Source organism: Festucalex cinctus, chromosome 1 (genome assembly GCF_051991245.1).
Source record: "Festucalex cinctus isolate MCC-2025b chromosome 1, RoL_Fcin_1.0, whole genome shotgun sequence".
Lineage (NCBI taxonomy): Eukaryota > Metazoa > Chordata > Actinopteri > Syngnathiformes > Syngnathidae > Festucalex > Festucalex cinctus.
The window spans coordinates 31,243,133-31,270,196 of record NC_135411.1 but is presented as its reverse complement, the minus strand read 5'-3'; the positions used below and the strand labels follow the sequence as shown (position 1 = coordinate 31,270,196).

The 27,064-nt window shown below is 41.8% G+C and overlaps 1 protein-coding gene and 1 long non-coding RNA gene across 7 annotated transcripts; one reads left to right on the top strand and one right to left on the bottom strand.

Annotated features, from left to right (window-relative positions):
• Window positions 1-2,976: 2,976 nt before the first annotated feature.
• On the bottom strand, window positions 2,977-26,347 carry srl (sarcalumenin). 6 transcript variants are annotated; one of them, XM_077528833.1, is made up of 11 exons: window positions 14,455-14,559; window positions 13,223-13,591; window positions 13,011-13,077; window positions 10,628-10,793; window positions 10,329-10,429; window positions 9,420-9,515; window positions 8,983-9,078; window positions 8,303-8,338; window positions 6,492-6,608; window positions 6,173-6,406; window positions 2,977-6,108 (listed from the first exon to the last, which is right to left on the bottom strand). In XM_077528833.1, the coding sequence occupies exons 7-11, from the start codon at window positions 9,029-9,031 to the stop codon at window positions 5,297-5,299; spliced, it is 1,248 nt and encodes a 415-aa protein (XP_077384959.1). In that variant the 5' UTR covers window positions 9,032-9,078; window positions 9,420-9,515; window positions 10,329-10,429; window positions 10,628-10,793; window positions 13,011-13,077; window positions 13,223-13,591; window positions 14,455-14,559; the 3' UTR covers window positions 2,977-5,296. The 6 variants fall into 6 exon arrangements, with proteins under 6 accessions (XP_077384959.1, XP_077384980.1, XP_077384969.1 ...); XM_077528854.1 differs by having other exon boundaries at window positions 9,420-9,512; XM_077528843.1 differs by having other exon boundaries at window positions 10,364-10,429.
• Window positions 23,457-26,659, top strand: LOC144023424 (uncharacterized). The gene is made up of 3 exons (XR_013284548.1): window positions 23,457-23,576; window positions 23,798-23,969; window positions 24,917-26,659. It is a non-coding gene; the product is annotated as an uncharacterized LOC144023424 (long non-coding RNA).
• Window positions 26,660-27,064: the final 405 nt, after the last annotated feature.

Below are 27,064 nucleotides of genomic sequence, written 5' to 3'. Positions count from 1 at the left end.
CTTAGGGCGTGAGATCATGTCCGGGCTTCGGCATTCCTGGGTGGAGTTTGCATGTTCTCCCCGTGCCTGCGTAGGTCTTCTCCGGGTACTCCGGTCTCCTCCCACATTCCAAAGACACGCATGGCAGGTTAATTGGGCGCTCCGAATTGTCCCTAGATGTGCTTGTGAGTGTGGATGGTTGTTCGTCTCTGCGTGCCCTGCGATTGGCTGGCAACCAGTTCAGGTTTTACCCCGCCTATTGCCCGAAGCCAGATGGGATAGGCTCCAACACCCTCACGAACCTTGTGAGGAATAAGTGGTCACATAAATGGATGGATGTCTATGTGACACAACATATTTTTTTTGCATACTTTGGACATAAATAGTAGTTTCTTTAAATGAATGATTAGTTCACCACTCGATGGCCGTACGGATCACTGATTGTACCATTGTACCATGTGCCAATAGCCAACAGCAGGTTGACAGGCCTTTACTCGCCCCCATTAGTTACTACTACTGAGTGAATCGCCAGCTCGCTTGCCTATGGATGTGAGTCTGCCATCCAGACTCAATTATTTATTTATTTATTTATTATTAATTTAAACAGAGGGGGGCATGGTGGACGACTGGTTAGCACGTCCACCTCACAGTTGTAGGTCATGGGTTGAATTCCGAGCTCTGGCCTTCCTGTGTTGAGTTTGTATGTTCTCCCCTGCCTGCGTGGGTTTTCTCCAGGTACTTTGGAATCCTCCCACAATCCAAAAACATGTGTGGGAGGTTAATTGAACATTCTACATTGTCCCCAGTTGTGATTGTTAGCGTGAATGATTGTTTGTCTATGTTTGCACTACGATTGGCTGGCAACCAGTTCAGGGTGTACCCCACCTAAAGCCCAAAAACATCTGGGACAGGGTCCAGTATGCCCGCAATCCTCATCACCCTAACAGATGGATGGATATTTAAACGGAAAGGATATAACTAGTGCTGTCAAAGTTAAAGCGTTAACTAATTAATCATAAAAAATGATCGCATTAATCATGTATTAACGCAGATTAATCGCACTTTTAATTTTGACTGCAGATGATCCTTTAGCTTGATAGCGGATGGCTATTTCAAGGTACACCACTGAAACAAAAATATGAAAAGTGGATACACATGTCAATTGTATACTGTCATAGAATATCGTTTATTTGTTCTGTCATTCATTGCATACCTAGAGAAATAGATATATTATTTGGCCTACCTGTCCATTTTAAAAATCCATTTTGTCCTCTGAGTACAAAAGTGTGGCCACCATGGCTTCAGACTGGACCTCAGAGAGCTTTTATTTTGAAAAGAGATTCTAACTGATAGTGAGTCCTCACTTGACCCAGTGTGCGTGCGTGCATGTGTGATTGTGTGTATGAAGCAGACAAAAGACGACCCACTGGGGAAAGGGGAGTCTAACGACCTACTATAAGGTTGTTATGGGGAATGAATGTAATCGATTACAGCATTTAAAGGTGCAAACTTAAGTTTTGTGGGCATGAATTATTTCATCCTGCGCACATTTTCCCTCCCAAATAGCAGCGGCAAGGACACATTAGTGTTGCATGCATCAGGTTACGCAAACAAAAGTCTTGAGAGAATTTGAAGCACTTGTGCACACTTGCAACAATGTGTCCTTTACGAGAAAAAAAAAAAGAGGGGATGAGACCTACACAGTTAGTAGATGAGCGTGTCATTTACATAACAATGAAGTGAGTTTTAATATGAGCCACTCTTAGAATTAATATTTGTAGGACAAGTCATACCTTTAAATACAATAAAGGACAAGATTACACATGTTTTTTTTTAAGTGTGACACATTAATTCTAAAATTATAAAAGGCATTTGCACAATTACGTTATTGTGTTACAATTTTTAAGTTATTCGTTAAAATAAAGGCAGACAAAATAGCAGATAAATTAATACATTCAGCATCAGGAAGGCCAGTAAACTATATGAAATTTATCACTATCTCACCACATAACCCCTTCCCACTTCGAGTCACGACAAACTGGTGGTGCAATGCAGGTCCTGTATATATATATATATATATAAAACCTTAAAAAAAAAAAGACATCAGAGAGCAAGAAGCCTCGAGCTATTTGGAATTTATTAAAACGATGGGCTACCTGCCTATGGGCCATATCCATATGTGAGCAGTTGCGCTGGCAATGCCATGCCATTCTAAGAACAAATCTCATAAACATTTTATCCACAAATGCTCCTAATGTGTCTTATACAACAGCGTTCTGATCAAGCAATGCCATTAGACAGGAGTCATCACATTAGTGTTGATATTTTTTCTTTTACTTTACATATCATTCCATTATTAAGGTATTCCAAACTGGTGATATGACCTAGTTATGGGTGACTACACAAGTACTATGTTATTGCAAGATGGACACATACAGAAATAACATTTGATTTAAAAAGAAGTTTGCAGTTTTAAAGCCATTAGCATGATTTAAATGTAGCCTCACTTCTTTAATCCCTGCCCCATTCGAGTCTGACGGCATAATTATCAAATATGGCTATTGTACTTTTGAAAGTGCATAGTTTTAGTTGTCACAAATAGTCACCGAGAACACTTTCTATGAGGATATCAGTGCAACTCTCCAGAAGATGTGCTCTTTTGACAGGTCGAGGGTTCTAAATGCGCACAGTGAGTGAACTGGTTTACATGAAGGCATGCTTAGTTGCTGTTGTTTTTCATATGAGTACTTACTGTGGGTTACACTACTACACTAGCGTAGGTTAGAAAAGTGACACATACATATACTATAAATTTAGGCTGCATCAACATTGCAGGAAGAAAACCCCACCATAAATCGCCAACCACCTGTATGTCTCAATTTCTTGCTGCTGTATTGGAAATGGATTATAACCAGAAAAAAAGCACAACCACCGATTAGACCTGGTCGATCAGAAACCTTTATTCTTGTCGATCAAGCTTCCAAATGGGTCTATTTTAGAATTGTATACCAAAACAAAAATGGGACACAAATGCAATCCAAATCAAATTCACAGGTCAATTAAGATACTGAACAATAATCACCTAGACAACCCAACCGCACATCGCCATTGCCTTGTAAAATATGCATAAAGGGGGCCCTGTTCTTTTTTCCTCTTCTTTTTTTATAACTTTTACACAGCACTCTCTAGTGGACATACCTGAAACTGCAACATAAACATAAAACAACACATCTGGTGAAAAACTCACACTCCAAGACAGAAAGAAAAAAATAGTTGGTTTAGACTTAGATATGGCCTCAGTGTTTAGATGGGGAAACATGGTGGGATAGTAATGGAGGAGGCAGCAGGTGGGCCTGCTAAGGGCGCTACTCGTCATTGCATTACCATGCAGCAAAAACGCGGGTTCTTGCGATCGTTTCTATTTTTAGAACAGTTTCTCTGAGGTTTTTGTTGTAGCAAATACTCTCGATGCAGGCCGTTGGTTCACGGGCCTGGTCTAGGGATCGAATGTTGTGCATTAGGTGTATACATGTGTTCCACTTATACCACTTTGTGTCTTATTAAGTGGCTTTTACACACACACACACACACACACACACACACACTGATAATCGGACCTCAATTTGTGCATTTTAGCTCTTTTCTGGTCAAAGTTTTCAATGGCCAGATTGTCAGATGTCTATGAAAAATTATCTTGACCGATTATTGCGCGGTATGGGGGCGTGTAACAATGATTTTTCATACCTTATCTGGAAATCGGTCCGGGCCGACAATAGTAGCCTGTACGATATTCATGACTGCAGATCCAATATGACAGGCATTAGATTTGGGGGAAGTAAACTCAGAATTGTCGGTGGAGATATGGTGCGTGTGGTGTGCTCTTTTGGTCATCTTGAGTACACCACACACTATAAGAGCAGTAAGCACTTGCCCGTTTTTTTCCTCGCCGAAGTGGGCCGCCCACATTTTAAAATATGGTTAAGACGTTAAAAATCGGTATGTGTGTACCCTGCTTTATCATTAGGAAGTAAGTTATACACAATTTCTTCCATTGACCCAGGAACTCCCTGTGTTCCCTGAATGCCTCTCACAGTCATGAAGACAGGAAGTAGGTGAGCATTTCTAGGAAGTTCACCGAGGTAGGTTGGCATAAGAACCTGTAGCTGGGTTCGGATGGTCAGCAGAGATCAGGGATCAACTCATGAGTCTTCCGCTTTACCCTCTCTTACCCTTTTGGCCTCCACCACCCAGAGAAGCAGGTAGTCTACATACAATGGCTATTTGGAAGGTCTACACACAAAACGAATAAACAGATTGGCTCATGAAAAAGAGCTAAACAGCCTTCAGGTGTGGGTCTTTGTGGTCATTCAGCTAGAAAAAAACAAGCTGGGAAGCTTATCAATGAAGGACAAACATCATTCATAACACATTATTGAGTCAGATCATCTGAATCATCATATGGACTGGCAAATTGATAGTAAAAAAAATACAGTAAGACCAGGTTTTAACAATAAAGAAAAGAAAAGAAAAGAAAAGAAAAGAAAAGAAAAGAAAAGAAAAGAAAAGAAAAGAAAAGAAGCAACCCCACTCCGAAGACTCTGACGACCCCTGAGCTCTGCTTACGTCACGTTTCACAGATGGCCAACAAACGAGACCGACGAGCGTAGATGGAAATCAAATGGCCTCGTTCGTTGCCTGGTAGTTTACAAAATACTCTGAATTTATTGGGACGGCAAATGCATGCACAATAAAAAGTTAAGATGGGCTTTTAATGACATGCAGAGTTAATTGTTGTTTGTCTAAAACTATATCCAAAACTGAAGCTTGTATAGCACCCACAAAAAGTCTGCTTCAATGTCTGAAGCATTTTGGAATAGACCCGCTGTAATGGCTATTTTTTTCCCCAGGATCTTACAACACAAACTGACAACACCTCTTTCTATTTCGGTTTTATTCACATACAAGTGAGCTGATATTGGACTGGCTGTACCCCATCGCCCCAGGCCCTGTTTATACATATCAGTCCTACCCCAAAAAACCCAAGATTTCCAGACAGCCCAATATTTCAACTCAACACTTGGATCCTTTAAACTGCCTTCTTCAGACAATGATCCGCCCCTCCCACGATCTACCTCATCCCACAGTCCCTAAAATACATCTCCCATGGTCTCCTGAGGAAAATAAAGCTCTAATATCCGTCTCATTGTTATTGCAGGTCTTCTGAATAAGGGTTCGTCCTACATCAGAGCCTTGTCTTTTTCTTCACTCCTCTCTCACCTTTCTTCTTTCCACCTCCTCCTCAGTGTCATACTTATTCTCAGTTTTTCCGGTAACGGTTTTTGGGCTTCTCCCCGCATCCAGTAGCCTCGCAAGAAGACAGGCCAGGCTGTTTGCCCGAGTTGATGCTGCTCAAGAGGGCGGGCAATTCATTGGTGATGGCCTTCTCGATCTTATCCAGCAGGCAGCCTCCAATGTAAGAGCACTGGGACGCCAAAGGCTTGAAGCTGGTTATCGTGTTGATCCCGAAGAAGTCACGGTAGGCGTCGCGGTTGGGGAGATCGAACTTGCTGACGTTGGTCTTGGCCAGGATGGATTTGAATATGTAGAATTTGTCCGGGTCGTCCACGATCTCCTTAAAGACAAGTTCCGGGTCACTGAAGAAGCTCATCTTCTCCTTGAAGGTCTGGACGTAGCGGTCCACCAGGAGGCCGTGGATGCGAACGCGGATGCCGTGCTGGCGGATGAATGCAATCTTGTTCTCCATGCGGTTTTCAATCACCTGGTTCAGATCCTCCAGCAGGGAGATCTCCTCCCGCTTGAAGAGGTCGCGACTGGTGTCCGGAGCGTAGTCGTAGGGCCAGAAAGAGCTGACGTAGACGCGGGGGGGCTCTGTCACGTTGATGAGCGGGGCCAAGCTCCAGAAAAGTGCTCCGTACACTCGCATCAGGTCCTGGGTGGCCAAGTTATCGGCCTTGTTGAGGATGATGCGAATCTGTGACTCCCGCCCCTTCAGCTGACGGAAAAGCATCTCCAGCTCCAGACCGACATCCAGCTTGGTGGGATCGAAAACCACAAAGATCAGATCTGCGCGGTCGATGAACCATTGGCACACATCATTGAAGGGGTAGCCTGGATGGAAGACAACCAGTTCACTGATGGGTTCTCATCCACACGCAACCAAATGCGACCCTACCTCTTTCCTGCTGCTTGCGGTTCTCGATGATTCCCGGCGTGTCCACAAAAGTAACGCGTTCTAACAGCTTGTGGGGCATCTCGATTCCAATCAACTTTTCCAGGAAGTTTTGCCCAAATTTCTCCAGGGGGGAGAAGGACCGGGAGCTGTCCGCCGCCATCACGATGCCCTCCACCGAGCGGATCTTTTCGCCGTGCATTATGACGGTGAACTCAGAGGTAGTAGGCTCAGCTCCTGATGATTCCGAATCATTTCCCACAATTAATACAACTTGTATTGCAAGACTAATAAAATGAGCTATTGATGAATGTGTGGCAACCTGTGTAGAGCTGATAGGGGCTGTCATTCAAGCCCAGGAGGTAATTAATCATGGAGGACTTTCCTACACTCCATGGTCCCAGGAACAGAACCATGGGCTTGGATGTGATTTCTCCATCTGTGGAACAAGAACAAAGAAAGATGTTGCTTACACCCATGATACCGGGTCCAGTAAGCAGTGGTCACCAGCATTTTTTTCCGCCAGGGACCAGTTCATGGTAGCACTGATTTTTTTTTTGGCAACCGTTTGTCTTTCCTCACATCTATCTGTGCAGCCCGGTACCAAATGACGGGTGTGATGTTTTCATATACATCTATTTGTTGGCGTGTGCTCCTGCAAACATACGCATATTAAAACAGTTTAGATTCTTTTTTTCGTGTGTGCGATTAGTCAGAGAATTCTTTTAATGCACAAATGGGAAAGGATTTGAATTTTGACAGTGAACCTGGCAAGCCTGATAATGACATATATTTGTGCAGGTCCCGTATATTACAGTAATAATGAGAGAAAACAAAGCCACCACAAAATAAATGTTTGCCGAATACATACTACTACTACTACTACTACTACTAATACTATTACTACTACTAATAATAATAATAATTATTATTATTATTATTATTATTATATTTTTTTAATGGGCGGCATGGTGGCTGACTGGTTAGCGCATTCGCTCCCAGTGGTGAGGATGTAAGATCAAGTCCGGGCTTGGGCCTTCCTGGGTGGAGTTTGCATATTCTCCCCGTGCCTGCGTGGGTTTTCTCCGGGTGCTCCGGTCTCCTCCCGCATTCCAAAGACATGCGTGGCAGGTTAATTGGGTCTTCTGAATTGAAAGTGTGTTTGTGAGTGTGGATGATTGTTCGTCTCTGTGTGCCCTGTGATTGGCTGGCAATCAGTTCAGGGTGTACCCCGCCTACTGCCTGAAGCCGGCTGGGATAGGCTCCAGCACCCCCTCAACTTTTGTGAGGAGTAAGCGGTTAAGAAAATGGATGGATGGATGGATATATTTTTTAAATTTTATTTACCCATTTATTTTCATATTTTCTGGTCTGAGAGGAGGGGTGGGGAACCTTTTCCCAGGGGGTATTCTATATGTGTGAAAATTGAACAAATGTTTATATTATTTATAATGAGCATTTGTCGGTTTAATTGTATTTTTGGTGTTTATTTTACTTCCTCCATGGTTGTATTTATTTCCATAACTTGTATGATAGGCCAGATCCACAGTAGGTTCCCCACCCCTGATCTAGACTAAAGAGAGGTCAAATACAGAGCAGGCAAAGACAAATGATTCAAGGCTGTGAAGAAAAGCATCATTAAATGCTGCACTATAGTGTCAGAAAAGCAGTAACTCAAGAGCACAAACCTTGAATGCAAGTAGTGGCTTTCTTAGTAGTGTGATGTAATGCATGCGCATGCGTGTGTGCGTGCGCGCATGTGCGTGTATGTCTGCGTGTGTATTTTGGCCCCACCCTCAAAGAATTCAGCCAAAAATGAGCAAGACTATTTTATTCCCTTCATCCAAACCCATTCATACTTTGCTCAAGCCAGAAGTGCACATGCAACCCCCATGCATTTTATACCATCACAATAAATTTGTTTTTCTTTTATACTGTCCACATCATTGCGTACACCTGCACGAGTTAATAGGACCCAATACGAGAGCTGTATGGCGCTCTTGTGTTGGATGACATTCAAGTGTGCAGCTAATGTTGTGGCCAGTGATGTAGAGGCAAATAAGAGGGGTGGGCCAGGAAGGGGCTGAGCACTTGAAGCAGTGCCATGCACAAATAAGCCCCAGCCGCACCCACCTGTGGCTGTGTCCCCCAGGGTTCGTCCAGGGTAGGCTGTTAGGTGAAGGGATGGGGAGGGGGACATTGGATGGGGAGGGGGAGCGAGGAGAGTGAGGAGAGCACGGTGAGGGAGGAAGAGTGTGAATGGGTGGGAGATCCTGGCTGGAATCTTGCTTTTCATACTTCAAACTATGGAAAGACGCTTTAAGAATGGGATTTTGAGGCTCAAGTGCAAAACTTCTAATGTCAATAAATAGAGCAGAAAAGTCATTTAAAAAGATAAACTTTTTAAATGTATTTTTGTAAGTAGAATGAATGGTATGAAATGGACCAAAAGATGCACTTGAATACATCTAGATAATAATAATCTAGATGAAAAACCCAGTGCTAATGGAACGCTACAGGGAGTCTCTATACAGCAGGAGTGGGGCACATTTTTCAATTTATGACAATTATCATGAGCATTTATTCCTTTGTACTTAAAGTTTTATTAGTTTTAGTATAGCATAGTAGGTCGAACCAACTACTCTAAATGACCCACATGGAGTGGAGTCACACCCCAGGACAAAGAATGAAGTAAAACGATCAAATGACTGAAGATGTAAAACTTACTATAGCATCACTAAGAAAACAGAACTGCACGACACAACACAACAACAACAAAACAAGATAAACATCCTAAAGGTCTTTGGTGGTACCTGAGATCTCATGCTGCCTCAGCTCGTTGTACTTGTAGGCCTGCTCCATGGGCTTGATGGAGGAGTGGTAGATCTTCCGCAACCTCTGCACAGCCGCTAGACGAACAAAACATCATTTCCATTCATTTCAATGGGCATAGGCAACAACAACGTGGCACTATCACGTCAGAATCTATTGAAACGATAATTACCATCAAGCAGCAAAAATCTTCAATAGCTACTGGACAGTAAGACACACTTGCCTAGTAGGTGTTTTTGTCAGCAACATTTCAACTGGGTACACAGACATCTAGTCAAGTAAGGCCAATATTTGAGAGGTGTGCACATTTATTCGTCACTGTAAGTCACTGCTTAGTGCTTCATTACAAATACACGAGAAAGTCCAAGGGCTCCATCTGCTGGACATGTTGCATTTGACAGCACTTTTCATTTCTCACCTGCATAGTCTGCTGCTTTTTCCTCAGTGGCAAATCGAAGCGTCTCTTCAATGTGAGATGTGTCTCTGAGGGCCGATGTGAAGTCTTCCTCTTCTTCTGACAAAAGAAGAAAAGACACGTTAATTGTGTTCCACAAAGGAGAACTTCGGGGAAATTACTACACTCTGACAGTCCTGTACTGTTTAGTAATAGTTTGATTTGTTCATTCATTTATTCTCTAGGCTACACAATTGCTTATTTTCCACCCATGGTAATCATCCGAGGCAAAACCTACACTGTAAATTTTTTTACTGTCAATTTACCACAATTGTTATTGGATAAGTTTTGCATTACTTTCACAGTAAGGATTACAGCAATTTATTGTGAATTTACTTACAACAATTTACTGTAATTTCACAACTGTGATATTACAATGCATTGCTGTAAAAGCACAACTATATACTGTAACTTCACAGCTTCAGTGGCAAAGCAACTACTGTGATTTTACAGTACATTGCTGGGGAATTACAATATTTTGCTGTACATCATTACAACAAGGCCCTGTACTTTTACAGTGGGTACTGTAAAAGTAATGCACAAGTTTACAGGAATTTACTGTGAAAGTAATGCAGATGAAGTTCCAATTTACTGTGAATTTACAATTATTTTACAACTGAAATAAACTATTTCTAAACAGACAACTCTGAGGTATACTCACTGTTAGCAAGCATATTTATTGTCAGTCAATATATCCTACACGGTCAATATATCTATATGTCCTTTGTTCAACATTCAATTTCAACTTTATAGTCAACTTCATAAATACAACCACGCTATAGAAATACAATAAAACACAATATGAATACAAATAACAGATAAAAACAGGTAACAGTGTGAACAAGAACATGGAAAAAAAAACATGACGCCCACTCAAAGACGATGAGCCTTCTTAGCAGCGTGCTCACTTGAGGGTTCATCGCTTTACGTTTCTGGCTCTTTGAGCCTCTTTCTGGGTTGATGCCCAAGAGCACCTGTTAAGAAGCAAAGATAGTTTCAGTTTTAAATAGAATTGCTTATTGCAGACAACATTTATCATCTCATTTATCCATCTCACCAAGCTAGCCTCAGGTACCTTCTATGTCAGAATTTTAGACATCAAGACAGTCATTGAGTTGGAAGCCTATACTATAATGTGAATTACAAGATTAAATGTGATCTTTATACAATACCTCTGAATGAACTCCAGAGTTGACGATGCAGGAGCAGGATACTCCAAGTTGAACACGTAATAGCTGCTAAACAAAGCAGCTATTGCATGTAAAAACAGAGGGTTTGGGCCCATTACAATGAGTCCCTCGATGGACAGAAACCACCCAGAGGGCTTCATCATCTCACCTGAAATGAGCAGATACCACATCATGTGTTATGAGCACTTTGGAGACATGCTTCAGATATAAAGTGGCAAACAAATGGTAATAATAATTATTATTATTGTGGTCATGTAGATTCCTACTAGAGATCGACCGATATGCTTTTTTCAGGGCCGATACCGATTCCGATTATCGGTAGTCAAGGAGGCAGATAACCGATATTTGAAGCCGATATTCATTTGCAGTAAAAGTTAAAATGTTGGCACCAAATTTTTGAATAATGCAAACCCTAACCGTTCTTTACAATGGATTCTCACACTACACTTTTCATTTTACATCCTTCTATCTGCAATAAGACGTTGGTGGCGGGGGGAGTTAAATGTGGGGGCCAATGTGACATTACCTTTTATAGCATTTGGGATACTTGTAGTTTTATTCTATAAATGTTATATTTTTATATTTTGAAGTAATAGGAGGAACCCTGTCATTCAAAATGTGCATCAGCTGTGGCATTACTTATTACTACAGCAAAAATAAATAAAAAAATTCCATGAGAAAAACTATTCATCCCTGAACACCATACAGTTCTTGTAGACCTTATTATGATTATTGTTATTGTTACCATATAGACAGTTTTGATAAGCTGAGGATCTTAAATCGAGAACAGCAATATCATGCTACTCCTCTCTACAAGAGAACTGTCAAAAGACACTTCATCATGTAGTTTACTGCCACTTAGGATGCCCCAATCAACGCAGAAAAAGGGTTGAGTAAAATAACTTGGTTATAATAATAGTAAGAATAACTTGGTTAAACAGACATTGTTGCGGTGGACCGCTGCCAGTTTCTGCTGTTTAATGTGTTTTACACTTATAGACACGTGTGTGTATATGGGCACACTATTCTCTCACTACTGTACTGTACTGTATCACTTAATGGCACAGATGTACTTGTCTAAGTAATAACTGGGCTGCAACATTGCTAATTCACATTAACAAGCACTATCTTAGCTGTCCACATGAATAGTTACTAACACACGAGAAAGTTATACAACACACCAAACATGAGCTCATTATTCAAAGTATGATGCACGTAACGAAATTACATCACTGAACATTAATTGCAGCCGTGTACGGCCGTAGATGTTACATATTAGTGGCATCCATTGAGAGGATAATGTCCCAAATGACGGCAGACATGACGTGAAAAGAGAGACAAAACGAGCAAATAAGCACACTATACTTTAGTGCACTTCTCTACTAATGCCAAACATACGGAAGAGGACACGTTCGTGTAGTTAAACGGTGTTTGAGACACTTAATTAGTTACGGAGCGGACTTTAACGAGGTGCACAACGAGCTGTCAATCAAATCGACGTCGAAGCTTAAGGCACACAATGGCAAACCAGTGCGACAAATAAACACAATATAAAGTAACTAAACGCTATTTAGTGTCATTGTGGCATCTCACTGCATAATAACCGCTATGCAACAAGTAATGGACGTGACCCAGAATGCAATGTGTGCGTCACGAGAGGTAAATATAATGACGTTACTCTACTCTTAACATGGAACTAGACAATATAATAATGACAACTGTTAATATTTGGAACCTTTCTAACAAACATTATTTACTTAATTAAGTGAAAATGTGTGTGATTCCCTCCCCGAGTAGTTCAAGTAGCGAATTAGCTACTGGGTGTTAGCCTACATGCTAAGCTGAACACACCACTGTTAGCTAGCGGGGATTCAATGCAAGGCAATGCAGCTCCATTCATATAGTGCATTTAATACACAACATAATTCAATGTGTTTAGCTTATCATGGTGAAACGATCGGCGGAGTCTCTTCTCTTTTAACTTACCTTCGAAGCATGTGTCTGTCGCGTTGTGTACGTGGGTGCGTGTGTGACCGGCTACTGTGATACAGGCATACACTACTGATTGGTTCTGGCTCTTGCACGGCTAACCAATCAAATGCTGCTATGGGCGTTACATTGCTGGAGTTGGACTCCATAACAGACAGAGACGCTCTGGGCTGCATTCGAAGCGAAAAGACGGAGTTTTAAATGGATCGCTCATATCGGCCGTCAGATTAATAAAACAGACCGATACCGATATGTACCAATATGTCAAATATCGGCCCCGATTATCGGCCCGACCGATTATCGGTCGATCTCTAATTCCTACAATAAAACAAAATACTGAGTTAGAAATGTTAATACAAGATCCTAGTAACATTACCTTGAACGATCAATAATGGAGTGCTGGGGAGTTCCCCAGTATTGACGTCCACAGCAGTGGCACATGGCTGTAACATAGTAACACAAAATAGCATAGGTATAACATTAAAAGATAACTCTTGTTCATTGGTCAACAGTAAATCAGGTATCAATGTAATAAATGGCGTGTAATGTAAATATTTTCCATTTTAATTAAAAATAAATAAATCTTACATCAACTTCTAACACAAAAGCTTCCTTTGCCTCTTTGAAATAGGTCATCAGGAGCAGCATGATGCAGGCAACCTTGTTAGCATTTGAATCATAGGAGGCCAGAACATCACGGATCCTTGGGTTGTCTAGTTTTTCGAAGTAGTCCATGATGGTCTGTCCTGGCTGACCAATTGCCTCGTTGAGTTTTTGAAGGGCATCAAAGTCCATCAGGAGGGGAAAGTGACTGAAAAGGCATTTTTGTGAGAAAAGGCCATTCTTCCTTTATTTCTGTCATGGCTGGGGCAGGCACTCTGTTGAGAAACTTTCTCTGGATAACATAGGTCTTCTCCATTATAGTTTGAGCTGTATCTGCCCCACTCATTCCTTCCTCTGTATATACAGACATAAAAAAAGTATTGTTAGTAGGGCTGGACGATATGGGAAAAACATGCCATATGCGATACAGTTGTTGAATGTCACGATATCGATATTGAACATGTACCTACAGAAATATTTGTATTGTCAAATGAAAAAATAACATGTTTTTGCGTGGTAAAATAAGCAAGTTCAATGTGTTCTTAATTAATTGTAATTACCCTAGATGATTTTCAACTATCAGATGGAAAACAGAAATTACACAAAGGAAACCAACAATACAAATTTCAATTTGAATTCAGATTATGATCATGAGCATGTTATAAAAAAAAAGAATATTCTGTACATATTTACTCGTTTGTTTAAAATAAATAAATAAATAAATAAATAAATAAATAAATAGTCCTGATCTGGTCCTAATGCCAAATTAAAATAACACTATTAGACACAATTGGAAAAAAGGTTAACAAAAATTATTATAACGTATGATGCTTTGTCAAACAGCTATGTCGGTGTGTTATTCCTAATTTTCAACCATCTGTGTAATTTTTAATTAATTGTGTGGAACTGCTTTTTCTGACACATTTTGTGTGTAGTTTCCCCCCCAAAAAACATGAGGAGATGGGCATGAGTAGTAGCTTTGAGGAGAAAGAATTTTTTACACAATTATTTCTACACAATGAAACACCACGCAGGTAAATAAGCTAGCTACCAGATAGCTGGAAATACAGATAGAAAATGCTGTGACAGAACGTTCGACAGTTTCGGGCTTTTGTGAACAAAATATGAACTGTCTCATGCAATAAACGTTCATTTGAAAGTAAATATCACTTCGAATAACGTGTGTACTACAAACAGACATTATGTATGCAGCTTACCTTCTCCACTCAACCAGAAGATAAATTAAGACTGGCTGCTTTTTTTTTTTCACTCCAGCTTCTTTTGTTCGCGCTCTTTTTTTGTGGCATATTTCTTGAGTCCACTTCCTGTAGAGTGCCAAAGACGTCACGTGTCTTCAGGTGGAGCTCCTGGGTCCTAGAGCTAGTTAAGTCATTGCCGAGTACCGTCAATCACGTCATGTGACTTACTGTAATATTACTGTTAAATACTGTGAAATACTTGCATTTGTTACTGTGTTGCTGTGATAGTACAGACCTTTGCTGTGATATAACAGGTTTCTTTTATTACGGGATTTTACTGTAAAATCACAGTTAAATGCTGTAAACTTAAAGGATGATGAAGTTTATACAGGTGTTTATTGTGATATTACAGGAGAAGTTAATTACAACAAATTACTGTAAAATATTACTGTTAATTATTGTGAAATGCTAGTAAATATTTACAGTGTAAATCTGAATGTGCGTAGACATTCACAAATGTCAGTCACGTGGTCCATTACTTTTGCTCATTTAAAAAAAATGGAGGTGTTTCAACAAAGGGTAAAAGGAAAGTTAGTCGTGGTTGTGTATCCAATACAGATGAAAATACATGGAAATGAGAGCTGAATTGCTGATCTCTTGCCAGATATTTGTCTGTCAAATCCACATTTCCACTCTACAGCAACTACAAAACAATGGCCTTGTTGTTCTAAGACTATTGGAGGAGAGGGGATGATGAATAGACTTGTAAGATTTGATGTACATTGTAAGAGACATGTTCGTTTGTTTATCCATCCATCCATTCATCCATCCATCCATCCATCCATCCATCCATCCATCCATCCATCCATCAATCTTCTACTGCTTATCCAGGGTTGGGTCACGGGGGCCGCATCCTTAGCAAGGAAGTCCAGACTTTTCTCTTCCCTGCCAGTCCATCCCACTCTTTCGGGAAGATCCCCAGGCATTCCCAGGCCAGCTGGGAGAAATAGGATTCATTTCATTCCTCTAATGGTACGTTCCTAGGTCCTCATTCATATGTTTGCTGCCACCTCACACCGGAAATTCCAATGGAGCAAAGAGGAGGTTAAAATGTTTTGGGGTACTGAGACGATTGCTCCTCGATGTCATCATTTAATGGAGACGTCTCAAGATGACGTCACGTCATTGATGCATATCGCCACAAATGCCCACCTTGTTCTTTGTTTCAAGTGGCATTAAAATAAAGCCAAATATCACTAATGTTACTCTTCACGATTTTACAAATGTAAAAACGAGCAAGACTGGGTCTCCCCTACATGCTCCACCCCCAATGCACGCAGTGCGTATTTGAAACTACTTGTAATCATGTACCAAAAAAAAGAATTAGATATTTTGCATGTGCATTACTTTGAATGCAAGAAACTGAAGAACCATCTAAATGTTTCTAATTTTGTTTATGTGCTCTTCATGAGCCAGTGTAATCAAATCATCTTATTGGTATCAAGTGCTGGCCCAAATAGAACAGACCTTCTTAAAAATATGTATATTCAAACAAAAATAACACCCTATGGTACCCTACTTGGGCGGCACGGTAGTCGAGTGGTTAGCACGTCCGCTTCCCAGTTCTGAGGTCTCCGGTTCGAGTCCAGGCTCGGACCTTCCTGGGTGGAGTTTGCATGTTCTCCCCGTGCCCGCGTGGGTCTTCTCCGGGTACTCCGGTCTCCTCCCACATTCCAAAGACATGCATGGCAGGTTAATTGGGCGCTCCGAATTGTCCCTAGGTGTGTGTGTGAGTGTGGATGGTTGTTCGTGCCCTGCGATTGGTTGGCAACCAGTCCAGGGTGTCCCCCGCCTACTGCCCAGAGCCAGCTGAGATAGGCGCCAGCAGCCCCCGCAACCCTTGTGAGGAATAAGCGGTCAAGAAAATGGATGGATGGATGGTACCCTACTTAAAAAGATGGACCACAACCTTGGTCTCCCAATCCAGAGGCACTATCACCAGTAGAGGCGTTTCCACATCATCCAGAGCTCTTAGGAACTCCGTGCGGATCTCATCCACCCATAGGGCTTTGCCACAAAGGGGCTTTTTAACCACCTGAGTGACTTCAACCTCGGCGATAGAAGAGCCCACCCCAGACTCCGCTTCCTCAAAGGAAGGTTTGTCAGTGGAACCGAACTTTCACACATTAATACCTATGGACAATTTAGAGCCATAACATGCCATTTTTTTGGAATGTGGGAGAAAACTAGAAAACCCACACAAGCACAAGGAAAACATACAAAACCTATACAGGAAGGCCAGAGCTAGATTGGAATCCTGGACCAGCTAACGTGTAAACCCAACAAGTACGCCAACAATTAACGACCACCCCATGTTGTCAAACCAAATCCAAAGTTGCTTAATCTTTCCAAAAACTGAATTGTGTGTGCAGCTCATATGGATGTCCCTAGTCAAGTGTTCCGTGAGCGTACATGTGAGCGAGAGTGAGAAAATCCGTGGTGTCACATCCAGTTTAGAAGCTCTCAAATGACTTAGCTCACAGCTGTTAGTACGCTCCGCTCTTAATTTAGAATGCAACCTCCTGAAAATAAACAGACATTTGTTTGGCATCACAATGGGCTTTGCAGCAGAGATAAGAGGGTGCGATGATGTGCAATCATCTGTCTCTTCTCAGCCATATTTAGCCGCCAATCACACACTTATCAGACTGGCGCAGGGAGGGCTTGTGTGCACGGGTTTTAGCACGCCTCAGGAAAACCGAAGTGCTATAAATATATAGTTGAGAAGTTGAGCATGGTGAGGGGAGGTAGGCTAGTCAGTGTGAGCAGACCCTCTAATAGAGTTGTGAACGCATTTTCATGATATTTCCGGCACGTTTGTTAAAGATGATACAGTGGCAGCTGCGGTGTGGAGAGCACACGCGCAATAAATAACCCAAATAGTGCCGTTGCCATGTAAACACTTCCAGGACACTTCATTAGGTACAAGTTGACAATCTAATACAGCATTTCTCTATGTTATTCAATTAAATTGAAAACACAAAATACAACCATAATGTGAAATACAATCTTAATTGAGGTACTTAGAGAGTTTTGCATTTGTGTGTGGTGGTAGCTACTTGGTGAGAACTTTCAATCAAATATAGTAGCCTGTATTTGTGGGCAACTGCACATTTTTCATTATGTGCCACTTATTGGTGTACTACTTCAACAACACTTCCATGACACTAATTATTATTTTCCCATTAGCCAAGACTGCGGCATCTTAGCCTATTACAGAAATAGCACAAAAATACATGAATAGGTGATTTTTTCCCAGGGGAAAAAAAAGTAGTAAAGTAGCTGCTGCAAAAAATATGAATGAAATATTAAAGATGAAAAATAATTTATGATTGGCATTGGCATTAGCAAAAAATGTACGGTAGACATCCCACATCCAAATATAGATAATTAGTCAAGACAATTGCAGCTTTTCGGTGAGGTCAAAGAAGAACGGGGGCGCTGCTGATTCTCCCGAGTCAAGCTGCTAAAAATAAGCCTTGCTAATGTTTCCCCTAATACAAGGTGAGAACAAGAGAGAACACAAGAGGGGGACCAAATTAAAAGCAAAAAAATACGGTAGTATAAAGTAGCATGTAGTATGATATCATATCATATCGTATGTGTGGTGCATGTGGGTCAGGGGTAGCGCCAGTCATCTAGTACCGAAAGACCACTGTTCGATTCCCGCTCTCTCCAAGTCTTGTGTCCTTGGGCAAGACACTTCACACACATTGCCTCCAATATCACTCACACTAGTGTACTGATGGTGTGAATGTTTGGTGGTGGTCAGAAGGGCTGCAGGTGCACCCTGGCCATGCTTTGGTCAGTCTACCCCAGGGCACTTTGTATGTGTGAGTAATGTATCCCCAACTTCTTCCTACTTTTCGAACATGTAACTTACCAAAAATGACTGGGTTAATGTCTTACTTTATATCGCTTGTTGCTTCATAGGCTAATTTTTACTTATTTATTATTATTATTATTATTATTATTATTTTGCTTAAAGTCTCATTTTTTCAGCTTACAAGTTTTGGCTTCACAATTGTTATTTTTATGCATGTTCAAAATAAAAATTCAAACTAAAATGAGTCTTTGAGTGTCCCAAAAAATCTGATGCAGCAATATTATTATCCATCCATCCATCCATTTTCTTGACCGCTTATTCCCCACAAGGGTCGCAGGGGCTGCTGGCGCCTATCTCAGCTGGCTCTGGGCAGTAGGCAGGGGACACCCTGGACTGGTTGCCAACCAATCACAGGGAACAAAGAGACGAACAACCATCCACACTCACAAGCACACCTAGGGACAATTCGGAGCGCCCAATTAACCTGCCATGCATGTCTTTGGAATGTGGGAGGAGACCGGAGTACCTGGAGAAGACCCACGCAGGCACAGGGAGAACATGCAAACTCCACCCAGGAAGGCCAGATCCTGGACTTGAACCAGAGACCTCAGAACTGGGAAGCGGACGTGCTAACCACTCAACTACCGTGCCGCCCCAACATTATTATTATTATTATTATTATTATTATTATTATTATTATTATTATTATTATTATTATTATTATTATTATTATTATTATTATAGCACGTCCGCCTCCGAGTACTGAGGACTCCGGTTTCAGTCCAGGCTCCGCCCTTCCTGGGTGGCGTTTGCATGTTCTCCCCGTGCCCGCGTGGGTCTTCTCCGGGTACTCCGGTCTCCTCCCACATTCCAAAGACATGCATGGCAGGTTAATTGGGCGCTCCGAATTGTCCCTAGGTGTGCGTGTGAGTGTGGATGGTTGTTCGTCTCTGTGTGCCCTGCGATTGGCTGGCAACCACTCCAGGGTGTCCCCCGCCTACTGCCCAGAGCCAGCTGAGATAGGCGCCAGCACCCCCCGCGACCCTTGTGAGGAATAAGCGGTCAAGAAAATGGATGGATGGATGGATATTATTATTATTATTATTATTATTATTATTAGTAGTAGTAGTAGTAGTATTATTATTATCCATCCATCCATTTTCTTAGCCGCTTTTCTTCACAAGGGTTGCGGGGGTGATGGAGCCTATCCCAGCTGGCTTCAGGCAGTAGACAGGGTACACCCTGAACTGGTTGACAGCCAATCCAGGGCGCACACACACAGGATTAGGGAGACATCAAGATACCAGAGGAAGGACTAAAGGAAGGAAGGAAGGATAGATGAAGCAGAGTGAGATCCACAAGCACCAGCCTACACTGATTCAGCGACCAGTGAGAGGAGCAAATTATTTTTGAGTTTCAGTAGATTCTAGTGTAGTGGATCTGGCATGCATGAGAACCTCCACCAAAGAGGGTAACCGTCAACCTTGGCCCGACAAGGCAAGCACAGGCCCCACAGGGTCTCCCAGGCTGCGGTAGCACCCGGGCACAACGCCCCGGACCCCGCAGGGGCCATCGGCCGGAGAGCCAGCCCAGGAGTCCGGAGCGACCACCCCCCATAACACGGCCGACGCCCCAAGCCCAACGCAGCAGAATGGGGCACAGCAGGCCCACGCGGCACCCCACAGCTCACAGCCCCCCGCTCCACCCATGACCCCCCTACACCCACAAAAAACCCTATCACCCAACACAACACAGTCCCACCGCCCCCGGCCCGCCACACACCTTCCGCCCACCCACCGCACCATCACCCACCCCCCCAAATAAGACGCCACCCCATAAAATGACTCTTAGATGATAAGTGTCCACCTGCAGAACACAGAGTGCTCCGTCCAAAAGCCCTTCACCACATCCCACCCAAGCACACTTGAGTGTCTTTTCACATGGGCCCTTTGAGTGTACCTCAACTGGCGTGTGCAAATGTGTTAACACCTTCCAATCTACTCCATCAACAGAGATCACAGAGGCCTTGTTGCTCGCTGACGGTGCGGCCTTGCATCAGCGTGCAAAATGAAGACCACAGGCGCCAGGGGAGTTGAACTCCCGACATTTGGGGCCCGGGACCATGTATTCTCGCTGAGGCCGTTGCCGCACGACCGGGCATCCGTTTGGCGAAAACATTCTGGCAGGCATCGGCACAACCGGATGGAATGCTCAAGCCCAAGTCAAATTTAGAAGCTCACTGTCATATTATGCAAAGGTATTCAATATAACGTTTACAGTCTATACTTTATGTCATCTATCTCTATGGTATATTCATCATTCAACCTTCATATATGTACACAGCATATCAGTGAATTAGTTTAGTTTAGATTTTTTTTTTTTTTTTTTAATGGAGTTTAAAAAAAATACCCGAACTCCAACTAAGTTACCGAATATAACTCCCTGCTTGTCAAATGAATAGCTACAAGTGATGCAGTGTCCATTACTTGATACACAGAGCAAGAGATCGGCAGGCAGGATAATATATTCTTATGCAGTGGATCAGTGGATGGATACACTAACCCTTATAGTAGCCTTTAAACTAAAACCCTCTGGGATCAGGTTGCATTGCTGCACAGTGAAGGTAAATTAAATTACAGTGACCACCACGAGCAACTGGCAGGTTTATGGGGGTTCCACTGGGCAAGAGACAAAATCCGTCTAAATTTAACCACATTTAAACAGGTCTATCTAAAGCTAAAAAATTTTCCTAACCTGTTTTGAGAACATTAACATGAACAAACTTACAGAGATGAATTATGCATTTTTCTTTTTAAACAATTAAAAACATTTTCTTATGTTCTTTTTTGTTGCCCTTTTCTTCCAAAAAGGCACAAAAATGACTGAATGAATTTGATGCGCTAGCAGAGGCCAGGTAAAAGGTAAACAAGTGGAACCTCATAAAGACAAAAGCATTTTCACTCATGAAGGCAGCACTTCATATAAATACCATCAGCATCGCCACCACGTCGACAATCAAGTGTGCCACTTAACAGAAGCTAACACTGTTGGCTAATGCTAATCAGGTAATTCCTTAATTCACCAATGAAAAGTTACCAACTTTGAACATTCCCGTAATTTTTCAAGTCGAGTAATCGCTTGAAAGGGACTCTAGATCTTATATAAGCTCAGATGATCAAATCATGAGCGGTTATCATGATAATTAGCACATATGCAAGTGCTCACTCACGGACAGTTACAAAAAGATAACTAGATGTCCTTGGTTGTTTCATTTTATAGTTGATGGGTGTACAGGCACTCCAAAACTCAACAATTTGTGTACAAGGCCATTTCCCATAAAATGTTTTTAAATATTGTGAGCCTTTGAAGTTAAATGTTGTTTTTAGAACATGGCATGGGGGCCGTGTATGGACGTGGGCTCACACGTCACCGTGAAGAGAGGCCGCGCTTGGATGGGAACAGGTGGTTGGTACTCCCCCATAGGTCAGAAATAGCGCCACAATGGGTCAAAAGGCGGACACACACCGAAGGAGGTGAAGGGGGGGGCTTCCTATTTTAAGTTTTGACTCACTGCGTGTAGACAACTAGGAGACATCCACTCAATATTAATTCAAACAGCTATCTTCTACTTCCGTGTCCACAAAAACACTTCCCCTCCTACTGAAGCCTTGATACTGGTGTTGATCTAACATCAGAGGACACCGTGACAGTCCTTGGGAGTGGGGCGTTTTGCCTTTAAGCTGCCATTTGCGTATCTTATGTTGGTATTAAACATTGTCAGCAAAAGTGGTTTAAGTGAAAGTTGTGCGCAACACAACAGCATCACTAATTGCGGTCCTAGCTCGAATGACACCCTGTGTGAGACTTCCTTTTGACTAACTTGACCTGAAGAAGGTTTTTAACCCCTTTGAAAAGGTCCCCTCTCTGCTTGAGACAGGAAGAGCGACAACAGTTTGAAGACCAATCCAGACGGTGGCGCCACAAGGGGGTGCCAAAAAAAAAAGAAGAAGTCATTACAGTGGTGCCTTCAGATACGAGGTTAATGGGCTCTGAGTGAATGAGTGGCACTGTCACTTGCCTTTGGTGCCGGTTGGCATGGGTTCGCTCCCCACCTGGGAGACCATGTTGGTTTGTGTGCATGTAAAAGGTTAATTTGTTACATATCTCAAATCATTTGCCTTTTGAAATGAATGGAAGTGCAACTGTCATTAATCTGTTTCAGCATCTCAAAAAAGCTCAAATGCATAAATAACCTTGTCGTATTACACAATGCCTTGCATTTGATTTGGAGTACTGTTTGCTCTTTTTATTTTATTTTTTTGAAAAGTCATGGGAAAACTGGCAAGCAAATATTTAAGTATGCAACCGTTTAATTTAAAGAAAGGATTCAGGGAAAATTAAAGTTTATAATGAATGTTAAAATTGAATAAAAATGGCAAGTTTCTGCTCAAATGAAAATAACAAATCCATTTAGCAAGAAACTTGAAGTAAACACTGCATTTGCTTTAGTGAGCTCCATTAAACACTATAAAAATTAGCCCATCCTTAGCATATCCTTGTTTTATTAAGTTTGTACTTCAACAATCAGCTTGAAGCTTCTTTTCTGATCAACTAGTGACTATCTTGTCGTCGTAACGTTCATTATTGCTACCATCTAACGCGCTTCGAAGTAAAACTTAAAAGCTCCCCCTGGTGGGAAGTGTGCGGTAGTGCCTTAATTTCTGAGCCAATCAGCATCAGTGCTAGTCGGTATGTTTGGCTCTCGTGTAGGCCACTTGTCTGTTTACGTTTTAATCACATTAATAAATAAATATTGATTTAGATATCTCTCTCTCTCTCTCTCTCTCTCTCTCTCTCTCTCTCTCTCTCTCTCTCTCTCTCTCTCTCTCTCTCTCTCTCTCTCTCTCTCGCTTTCGTTTTTATTTTTATTTTTTTTATTTTTTATTTTATTATTATTTTTTAATGCATTGTTTAGCAGAGACAGACCCCAGTGGGCCATGGAAGTATATTTTAGATAACTTTTGTTAGTATCCTTTTACTGCTATGCCCCAATCAGTGTGATTGGTGTCACCTGGCCATACTCAGCACAAGCTGGGTTACCCACTTTTGCCTCCTCCCTTGTGCTGTTGGCAAATTTTAGTGGAGCACAACATGCCCATTCTCACTGTCTTTTAATCTGATTTTATTGTGATTTATTGTTGCTGGTTTTTAGAGATCAGTTTTACTGTGAGATCCTGTCCTGTGATTTTAATTGGTAAGTTTAATCATTCACTGTTGATTTTAATCCTTGTTTACAAAAAACATTTGTTTCTTTATTGGAACCACACCCCATGTTCTCTATGGGAAATGAACCTAAGTTCCTTGTTTGGTCATTTCCTTGGGTGAAATATCCAAGGTGGCGTTGTCATTCTCACATTGGTTTGTCCAAAGTCAATACTAAAAAAATGTTTACCGACCCTTGTCATCCAACACAAGGACAAGACAAGGCGCGAGAAGGAATCCCTGGATCGTCAACCCTGCTCACCCCATGACTGTCATCAGAGGGATGTCCCATTCATGCCACATTACACTCCAGGGGATCACATGGAGGCTCAGCACCTTTCATTTTCCACTTCCACACGCGGTAGACAACAAATTTCCAATGGAGGTTAGTTACATAATCATGCCAGTGCTGCTAATCAAAGTGTCAGGATGATCATGTGAATGTTATAAGGGAGAAAATACATGACACTACATCCATAATCGTCAATCTCTAAAATTACACATCTTGATCATGTTCCATAGTCCCATGGAATCGCGTTGCCGTTTGAATGGAAAAGTCACCCTAGCAACTAAAGTTTACAATCAATACATGGGTCTATAGTCAGCAGGAGACAGTTTTGTCATTTCCTTACTACCTTTTTCAAAATTTTCATTTTTTTTCCAATTGTGCTGCACTTTAAAGAGGAAGTCAACCCCAAAATGTTTATTACAGTAATGTTTTATGCACCTCTAGTGTAAACAGTACACATCATCCTGATTAATATTGGGTTTGTGGAATTAAGCAGCAAAATCCACCTAGATTTTATATAAAAACATCTCAAAGGGTGGCCATTTTGCCACTTGCTGTCGACTGAAAATGACATCTCAGGGCTCAGACAACGACCAATCATGGCTCAGTTTCAGAAAACAGGTGAGCCATTTCAGTTGACAGCAAGTGGTAAAATGGTCGCCCCCTGAGAGGGATTATTGAGATTTAAGGTGCTCCATAAGTCATTTGGTGCTCACTCAGCTGTGAGTACACAGCAAAATTGCAAGTGTTAGGTTAATACAGTGTTAAATCTAATACTAGAAAATGTTTCTGTCCACACCAATGAGTGTAAATTAGACACTTTTCAATGTTATTTTTTTACACTTAACGAACGCTGTACAGTGTTAATAATATACACAGGTAAACACTGAGTCGTGTTGAATGTATTCTATACTAGTTCCATTGATAATCATTTAATTCTGCCAAACTACATTTAGAATTGCACTAGTGTCAGTGTTAAAAAATCCACACTTTACTCTGGTTAATGGTACTTAACTTTTATATAGAGTTTTTCCTCTTTACAGGACCCTCAAAGAACTTTACATTTTGACTATTGATGACACAAGATCAGGAGCAACTAGGGGTTCTGGATCTTGCTCAAGGATACTTTGACATAGTCACACTGGCCTGGGATCAAAACCACACTGTCAGGGATGACCACTCTACCACTGACCCACGCTACCCTAACAACACTAGGATGTATCGCTACTGAAATGTTGACAGCATGCTGGAAAAGTGGAGTTTCTCATTCACCATAAATGAGGGTGTGATAAATTTTAACACGTAAGATAGTGCTATTCAGGTTACATCCACCCCAACCAACACTTAAGGAAATTCTCTGACAGTGTAACTTTTTATCCTAACGGTGTTAAAGTAACACTGCTTACTGCATATTTGATCGAACACTAGAAATTTAACAGTGATCGGTTTTCTGTGTAATGTTGCATACTGCATTTAACATCAATGCTAATTACCATTAGCGTGTCCAATTTTAGATTGTTAGCGCTAAGCTTGTGTATTTTACAATCCAATATTTAAATCTCATGTTTCACTTATCAGTTTTACAGCCAACTTCAACTGGGAGTGATGTGACAAAGAGCTTGAAGCAAACATACTTGGCCTCTTAGAACTGTGCTAGCAAGTCTTTATTACGTGATCGTCTTGAATCCTTTTCACAGTGGTGAAAAGAAAGATGAATGGTGTGTTTGAGACACCTGTATGGTACTGTGGCAGAGTGGCAATGCGCAGCCGGTGTAGCCCCTCCTGCCTGGAGAATGCATGTCCCTACAAGGCCAACGGCTGGGAATAAATTGTGATTGTGACAGTGCAGAGTGACGGCAGCTGTGCAGCGAATCTAAAGGCTCGCAGTGGGTAGGCCAGGGTGGGAGGAGGCACTATAGTGGACTACAGTGTTGGGTTTCAGGACGCCTTCCATTCTTAGACACCTGACTGCCGCCTGGAATAAAAAGGCCCTGGCGACAGGCTGCGAGGGAGCTCAACGCCATCCCAAGGACGGGCAAGGGTGACACGCAAGGGTACGAGCCCTGTCTGGATGGCTTAAGGCTGTGGGTGAGAGTGTTACATGCGTGCGGTCAGGAAGACATTCTCAAAGTCGCCGTAATCCCTCAAAGATATCGTGACGGGAAGGAAGGAGGCCGCCTAAGTCGCAGGAAATAAACGTGTCCCACATGAGGACAAAAGTGTCATTATACACAGATTCGAAATAGCGCTAAGTGGTTGCATTTGTAACCGAGCATAATAGAAGTTTCTAGATGAAATGTTCACACTGTCAGCCACATTGCATTCACACTTGTGCGCGTTGCTATGAAGAAGAGGAAGGTCTGTTGTTGTTGTTTGGAGGTCTTACCTGCCGTGGCCTGCAAAAGCAGCAGGGAGACAAAGCAGCAGACGGAGACGATGCTACCCTTCATGGTGGCGGCCAGGAGACCTCTCATAGTCCCGCACGCACTATATATACCAAGGAGGGAAGGTTAAAGGGCAGGCGGGCAGAAGGGGCGGGGAACTGGAGACTGGCAGCAGCTGTGTGTTTGTGCGTTGTTGTAGTCACTGCTTGCCCAAAAGGGAGCATGTATGTGTACAAGCTGCTTGGTTGTATCAAATCAATTTTCCCTATTGAAGTAAAATGAAATGTCATTAGTCAACTCCAACCCCCAAAACAAGCACCACAATAATTTTTGTTACGTGAATTTTGATGTTTATTTATTTATTCTTTCACTTACCTACTTCTTAATTTGATGTAAATTTAATTCACATGGATACTTACTTACAATGTTGGTCTTGTTCTTGTTTTACTTATCTTATTCTTTACTGCATGACCTATTTCTGTTTCATGTGCAGCACTTCGAATGCAGCAATGCTTGTTTTAAAGTGCTTTATAAATAAAGTTGAGTTAATAGGGCTGTCAATACACATTTAAATCAATTGCATGATTTCCATACAGTAGTTAACGCATGATTAATCACATTTTGTATATAAAAAAAAAAAAACACGAGTGGCAAATATACTTACTGTACCCGATTATGTATAGGCCTATGTTTAAAATTTGTGTACGACAAGAAAAAACATTCAAGCATTTGGTGAATGTTTACGAACATTGCAACCTGAAACGAACACGAAACACGAAATCAACATTCGCTACTGTCACAAACATT